Here is an 8,179-nt window from a genome sequence, read left to right as displayed (position 1 = left end):
CGTGGAGTGATTGAAGGGGTGGGGGGAGGGAGGGAGGGAGGAAAGGGTGTGGGTTGATTGAAGGGGTGGAGGGAGGGAGGGAGGAAAGGGCGTGGGGGTGATTGAAGGGGTGGGGGGGAGGGAAGGAGGGAGGAAAGGGCGTGGGGTGATGGAAGGGCGGAAGGGAGGGAGGAAGGAAGGAAGGAATGGGCGTGGGGTGATGGAAGGGGATGGGGGGGAGGGAGGAAAGGACGTGGGGGTTATTGAAGGGGTGGGGGGGAGGGAGGAAGGAAGGAATGGGCATGGGGTAATTGAAGGGGTGGGGGGGAGGGAGGGAGGGAGGAAAGGGCATGGGGTGATTGAAGGGGTGGGGAGGAGGGAAGGAGGGAGGAAAGGGCGAGGGGTGATGGAAGGGTGGAGGGGAGGGATGGAGGGAGGAAGGAAAGAATGGGCGTGGGGTGATTGAAGGGGTGGGGGGGAGGGAGGGAGGGAAGAAAGGGCATGGGGTGATTGAAGGGGTGGGGGGGAAGGAGGGAGGAAAGGGTGTAGGGTGATTGAAGGGGTGGGAGGGGAGGAAGGAATGGGCGTGGGGTGATTAAAGGGTGGAGGAAAGGGCTTGGGGTGATGGAAGGGGAATAAGGTATTAGGAGAAAGTGCAGCATGACATAAGAGTCAGCGAAGGTGTAGGATTAGTAACAAAAGACGAAGGCAGTTCGTGAAGATTTTTTAGATTAGATCTTTATTTACCACCCTGGCTGACTGCACAGGCATGGGCAAGCTTTGATACATTTATGTAGTCATGACATTGTTGCTAACATTGTATTACAAATTAAGGTAATAACATGATTATATTCTATAGTATATCAACGTGAATAGACATTTGATAAATGTTATAATAGGGTATCATATACCGAATTTCGGATATAGCATAATTACATCTTCTAGTGCAGTTGATGTTATGAAATAATTACATAACTCTGCGTACCTCATGCTAGGTGGTCTGAAAGGTTGTATCATATGGCACTCTGAAATGTAATGTTCTAGTGTTCGTTTATACTCTTCGTTGCAAAGTCTGCATTTAGTTTCTTCTACATTGCATTCTGAACTGACCTGCCAATACATTCTGTATCCAAGTCTAATTCTTGCAGTCACAATATCACATTGTCTTGTTCTTGTCTTGTATGACCCATAAATGAATCTCTCCTTCGAGAACTGGTCAAAATGTTTTATGCTACAGCTTTCAGGTCTTCTACTATTTAGTCCCGTAGAGTTTAGTTGAGGGAAGCATTGGACTCAGGACAAACAAAGATGCTTTTGTGGTTTCCGTCCTTGCAATTGTGGTTATGCGCTTAATTTTATTGATTTTGGTGTTATTTATATTTCCTTTATGATCCTTATCATCGTCATCTTTTCTGCTATTTCTATCCTCACTGATGGAATATCATCATATCTGTTATCACTATCTTTGCCTTTATCATCATTATCATTGTCATTTTTACTGACATCACTATCATCATAATTACTATCCTCATTGTTATCATTATCATTACCGATATTCTCTTAAGTATGTTTTATCATTATCATTATCATCCTCGTAAGATGCATTTCAACATTGTCATTGTCATTATCATGATCATAATCATTATCATCACCATTACCATTATCCTCCTCCTCATCACATCATCAAAGTTATCGATTTCCAGATCAAATATACAAGGAAATATAAAAAGCTGACAATGCAGTTCCATTTATTCTAATTCGTTTGCAGTTTATAACACCGTATTTTATTTCTATCTTTAATTTCATCTGATCTCTTTTTTTTCTTTTTTTGATGTTGCAGAGCTGTAGTTTCCGAGGAATCTGGTCATGTTGATCATCGCTTCCTGACGAAGGCGTCGCCGCAGGAATTCTGGGAAGGAATAGAGGATGGTCCGAGGGTTAGTATTCAAGGGAACTTGGTTCAAGAGGACACAGAGGGAAGCGTGTGCTAGATCTTCCTCTCTCCCTTGAGAATGCCTGTAAGTATGTGTGGTTATATATATATATATATATATATATATATATATATATATATATATATATATATATATATGTGTGTGTGTGTGTGTGTGTGTGTGTGTGTGTGTGTGTGTGTGTGTTTGCGTATGTGTATATATATATATATATATATATATATAGATATATAAATCTATATATATATATATATATATATATATATATATATATATATATATATATATATATGCATACATATGTGTACATATACATTTAAATATATGTATACAATATATATATATATATATATATATATATATATATATATATATATATATGTTTATGTGTATGTATATATATATGTGTATGTGTGTGTGTGTGTGTGTGTGTGTGTGTGTGTGTGTGTGTGTGTGTGTGTATAAGCATACATTTGTGTACATATGCATTTATATATATATATATATATATATATATATATATATATATATATATATATATATATATATATATATAACTATATATATATCTATATATATATCTATCTAAATATATTATATATATATATTTATAAATATCTTATATCTATATCTAAGTGAAGTGTGTGTGTGTGTGTGTGTTTGGTGTGTGTGTGTGTGTGTGTGTGTATGTGTATGCATACATATGTGTACATATATATATATATAACATACCTCCCTGACCCGGAGTCGAACCTTTGCCGCCCTCGGGAGTGACCTAAGAGTACAGTACTAAACCAACTAAACCACACGACCCAACAAAAGGATTGTTGTGTACATAGAATTTACATATCTACTCATACTGGAGTAATGAAAGCGAAGTTTTACAGACAATCCCCGTGGGCACTCGGTGGCACTGGTTCAGAAATTCAACAACAAAGTCTGAAAACCTGAGGTAACTACATAAGATGGAATAATGCAATACCGTATTGATATAGGTATATAACATACCTCCCTGACCCGGGGTCGAACCTCTGCCGCCCTCAGGAATGACCCGAGAGTGCAGTACTAAACCTGAGGGCAGCAGAGGTTCGACTCTGGGTCAGGGAGGTATATTATACATCTATATGGAGAGATGGAGAGAAAAAGAGAGAGAGATAAACAGATAGATATAATAAGATTGACTTTGTGGTAGAATATTGTGGATAGAATAAAAAAAAAAAGAAAAAAAAAAAAGAAAAAAAAAAAGGAAAGCAGATCAAAATTTCTTGATGCACTTAAAGCGCTTCATAGTGTTCAGAATGAAGTTTTGTTTTTTACCTTTAATGCTTTGGATAATCGAAGTAGTTTAGGGGGATAACAATTCCTATTTTTTCATGAAATATTAATGGAACTGTCATGATTTATTCCTGTCCGTATTTCAAACCCTGAATTATGCTTTAGATTCCAACGCAGTGGTGTAAATATTTCCGAAATACTTTGTGTACATTAGCTTTTTTTCCCATTCTGCGAGCCTCAACAACCATCGCGTGGGCCGTCACCATGGGTTTAGCAGCCGTATTCTAAATCCCTAAGCGCGCCGTGTACATGACATGAACATGCCTAGTTTGGTATTCTAGAAGCGTGGGTTCATGTCAAAAGCGTGGCAAAAGCGTGGCAAAGTCGTGGAAAGTATTGGAACAATCGTGGAAACTCCGTGACAAGGGGGTAGGCTTGTCACGATAGTTACACGGGTGAATTTTTTTTTTTTTTTACTGTACTTTTTCTTACCAATACTTCATATCATTGTCCTAGACTTGGATTACAAACCCTTTTAGGAAAACATGAATTCTCTGCTGATTTGAGTTTGTTTAACTTTTGACGGACTTTTCGAGGGAGAGTGAAGTTAAATGAGTGGTAAAAGTAGTCAGGAACGTAAAGTTAAAGTATATAATTATACATTAAATTTATGTGTATGATATATTAAAGATATGAATATATGTACAGTATATACAGAGACAAAATAAGGAAGATCTATTCATAAACACACGATTCCTTTCATCCCGTTAGTTTTGATCGAGTGTAGAGTGAATAAACAATGGCGCGTTTGTGAAATGGTTGTCAATTCTTTATCTAGGAACAAGTACAACGACTGATTCATACAAAAATTGTACTATCTTTTGTTAGTGCTACTTATGATTGTAGTTTCTCTTATGAATTTGTCGTTTGGACAGTGCCATTCATCTGAAACATGTTAACTTTGGAACGGTTGGTAAACCTGAAGCAGCTGACACAAACGTGCCACGCTTTTGTATACTAGAATACCGCCTTCTTGACATGAACACGACATGGACACAACATGAACATAACATGGCCACGACACGCAGAAAACGTCCAAGAATACGGCTGTAGGAATCACTGCTGTGTAAATACATGCGCGCTGAGCCTCAAGGCAGGGCGGCTGATTCCCTTCCAACCCGACTCTGACCTCAGCTGACGCCAGTACTCACTCACTGCTGAGTCGACTGGAAGGGGTATGGCTGGCCATAAACTCATCGATCTATAATTGAATAATCCCGCTTCTCGTGTGCATGTGTGTGTGTTAATTTTCATTCACATATAAGCTTACCTATCGCCTTTTAGCTTGTCACTCTCTCATAATGAATTTGAATGGAAGGGGGGGGGGGGGGCGAGGCTGCGTACTTACATATGGCGTCGCAGTCAGAACCGCCCGTGTGACAGGTGATCCAATCCACGTACGCGGAGACCCTCATGTACACGCCGGGATACTGGGGTCGAGCGCATTCGATCCCGTAGCTGTTAATGCCCACCTGGACCCACCTTCCAAAGCCAATTTCCACCACGAGAGGACTGCCGCTGTCACCCTGCAGGAGACACAGCACACTCAGTATCAATAACCACCGTTGCACAAATATCCAAGGGCATTTGCAAGCGAGAGAAAAAAAAGGCCAAATCGTTCTTCAGAAACGTGGATTCTTCCTGATGAGAAAGGAAGTGAGAAAAGAAAAATGGAACTTGCAGAGTTGACCAGCATTGACAAAGAACTAAAAACTAAGGAAAAGTCAAGTACCTGACATTTATCCTTATAGGGTGTGAGGGTACACAACACCCTGCTGGTATCAGCGGGTAACGGAATCTTCGCCTCACATTCACGCATTGAGATGAGGTCCAGCTTAACTTCTTGCAGAATGTCCGAGCGAGATCCACCTGATCTCATATAGATTACGTATAGTGTCGTTATACATTTTTTTTTTATTATTGGAAAAAATACAAAAATGAAAGTGTAAGTATGAATTACATAAACGATATATTTAATGAGGTAAAGAAATATGTTTTTTTCTATATCATATTGTAAAAAAATATCGTTCAAAAAGGTGTTTCCTAATAAAATTGTATACACAAATATTAAATACACCTGCGTAAGTACATGCATCCACAGATACACTCACACTAATGTGCGTATTGTGTGTGTGTGTGTGTGTGTGTGTGTGTGTGTGTGTGTGTGTGTGTGTGTGTGTGTGTGTGTGCTTGTGCTTGTGCGTGTTCACGTGCGCGTGTGGGTGTACTGTGCGAGCGTTCTCACCAAAAGACGTGTGGCCCCAGCCCGTAATCACAGCTTTGCCTGAAAAGAGGTTGTCTTCATCCAAGCCCAGGCAGATGGGGCGAAGGTTGGGGTCGCTTTGGTACTGCAGGGGTTCTGGTAGCCTTACTAGGGCGACGTCGTTAGCCTGTAGTAGTAGTAGTAGTAGTAGATAGTAGTACCAGTAGCCGCAGTAGTACCAGTAGTGATAGTAAAACAGGAAGACCATGAACATCATTATTATCATCATCACCACCATCTCCACTATCACCATCATCCTGACATTAACTTTGAGGGTCTCAGCTGACTGGTCTAACTTACAAATGTTGCATTGTCGTACTCAGGATGAGTAATGAAGACTGTGGAAGTTACGGACGTTCCCCTGTTGTAGTTTATTGAACCGTAGCGAACTTCCACGATCGAAGCTTCGAGGCCACTGGGGTTGGGTGGGGGTGGGGGTGGGGGTGGGGGTAAGAGATGCAAAGGTAAAGGAACGTCTTGGTATGGTTTTGATGTCTAGTGTGTGTTTGTGTGCGTGTGTGTGTTTGTTCATTATTATTCAAATCGTAATAAACTCTAATGTATATATATATATATATATATATATATATATATATATATATATATATACATATATATATATGTATGTATATATGTGTGTGTGTGTATGTATACATACATATATTTGTACAAATTATTTCATTTAATACCAATTAACGTCCATAACACACCCATACCTCCCCACCCCCATACCCCAATCCCCACCACACACACAAACTTACGTATCTAAATCGAAAAAGCAATGGGCGGCCGTCAGGATCCAGTTCCTCTTGATAATGGACCCCCCACACGAATACGTGACCGTACCCATCGTAGGGCGCACGATGACCATATAAGGGTATTCGCCACTCGATGCATCTGTGCCATTGACGATCCTAGTGTTGTCGATGTTGATGGGGACAGAACCACAGCCATCTGAGGGCGAGCGAAATAGCTGTCAGATTCCATGTTCTGATTACTTGTTGTGGTATGTATTAGAGCGTGGCTAAATTACTTCTGGTCTCTTCATGCGTGATTATTTTTGTGTGTGTATCTATCTATGTCTATCTGTCTGTCTATATATCTATCTATCAATATATATATATGTGTGTGTGTGTGTGTGTGCGTTTCTGAACACCCAATGCCAGTTATAGTTCATGAGCACAAAACGAATGCACATCTGGAGACAAAATCCCTTGCAACAGAGAAGGAACCCACCGCAGAAGGGTCTCGCTGATCCTGAAAGAGAGAAAGGAAACAGTTAAGACAAGCAGACCTATAACACGGGTAGAACTACATGAATCCCAAAATCACATTCATTTAATATCATGCCACCTACAGAAATCTACGGAATTGGCACTGCAAGTCGAAAACCAAACTAGACAAGTTAGTTTACCTCCGGATGTGAAGACTTCACAAATGAATCCTCCAGAATGCTGAGAAGGTTCGAGCTTTGTTCGCTTGTATCTCATTATCATTTTGTTTGATGATATGACGACATTTCGGAGAGGAACGTCTTTGCAGTACAATAGTCTGAGGACATTTGTAGTGCCATTAAAGCTTTTGCTATCTATCTATCTATCTATCATATATCATCATCACCGTCAGCCTGTTTCAACACACCATCTTGTCATTGGTCTTGCCCTTGGTCTCTTTGTGTCATGTATTTCCCATTCTGTTGTTTTCTTTGTCCACCTGTCTCCAATATATATGTCCTGCCCACTACCACTTTTTCTTTTTAATGCTCTTAAGTATATCCTCTACTTTTGTCTGTTTTCTGATCCATGTAGCTCTTTTCCTGTCTCTTAAGCTAACTCCTAGCATAAGCCTTTCCATTCCTCTTTGAGCACTTAATAATTTCCTCTTAAGTACTTTGGTCGTACTCCATGTTTCTGACCCATATGGTATGACGGGGAAGACACATTCTCTTTACATGTAGTGGCAGACGACCTCGTAATATATTACTTTGTGTACCGAAGGCACTCCAACCTAGCATGATTCGTCATATTATCTAGTCTTTGCAGAATGTATTTGCCTGGATGAGTTGCCCTAGGTATGCATACTCGTTTATTGCCTCTAGTACCTCGCCCTGTATTTGTATTTGCGCAACTGGGGTTCTGCTGTTGAACAGTCTTTTTCGTGTTCATTCTAATGCCAATCATCTGACTTTCCCTATTAAAATTCCTTAGAAAAGAACAATGTCATCTGGAAATTTTAGATTGCTTAAGTGTTCATCTCCTATTTTCAACCCTCTCTCCTTCCATTCTAATATCTTGAATACTTCCTCTAAGCAAGCTGTAAACTGCTTCTGTGAGATGGGGTTGTCTTGCCTAACACCCTTACATTTCCTCTACTCCTTGTTTACAAATTGCATCTAGCACTGCCGCTATCTGTACTAAATCGAATGTCTTTTCGTAATCTACGAATGCTTGGAACGTCTTCAATTGTTGTGTTTGCCTCCGTTCCTAGTTGATTGTTTGAGTGGTATAAGTCGGAATAGAAGTCTTCTACTACTATGATAATTTTTTTTATTGTATGTCACCTCTACATTGGGTTTCTTTTCCTTATTCTGTGCCTCCTCTTTCTTGCCTTTATGCTGGTGCTCGAAAGCAGAGCTTCATTTATTTTACGT

General features: G+C 40.0%; 1 protein-coding gene across 1 annotated transcript in view; it reads right to left on the bottom strand.

Annotated features, from left to right (window-relative positions):
- Positions 1-1,714: 1,714 nt before the first annotated feature.
- LOC122267173 (tryptase gamma) overlaps positions 1,715-8,179 on the bottom strand; it is an 11,296-nt gene continuing 4,831 nt past the window's right edge. The window contains exons 5-12 of the mRNA XM_086536582.1: positions 6,944-7,080; positions 6,766-6,786; positions 6,291-6,483; positions 5,830-5,944; positions 5,512-5,656; positions 4,999-5,135; positions 4,615-4,792; positions 1,715-1,888 (exon numbers count right to left, since the gene is read on the bottom strand). Of these exons, the coding sequence (XP_086392708.1) occupies positions 1,887-1,888; positions 4,615-4,792; positions 4,999-5,135; positions 5,512-5,656; positions 5,830-5,944; positions 6,291-6,483; positions 6,766-6,786; positions 6,944-7,080 (928 nt within the window). The 3' untranslated portion in view covers positions 1,715-1,886. The remainder of the gene's footprint in view (positions 1,889-4,614; positions 4,793-4,998; positions 5,136-5,511; positions 5,657-5,829; positions 5,945-6,290; positions 6,484-6,765; positions 6,787-6,943; positions 7,081-8,179) is intronic.

Source organism: Penaeus japonicus, unplaced genomic scaffold, assembly GCF_977035675.1.
Source record: "Penaeus japonicus unplaced genomic scaffold, GWHDUDI00000001_assembly GWHDUDI00000004, whole genome shotgun sequence".
In the NCBI taxonomy this organism is placed as follows: Eukaryota; Metazoa; Arthropoda; class Malacostraca; order Decapoda; family Penaeidae; genus Penaeus; species Penaeus japonicus.
Note: the sequence above shows the minus strand (reverse complement) of the source record. Positions and strands in the feature narration are given on the sequence as shown.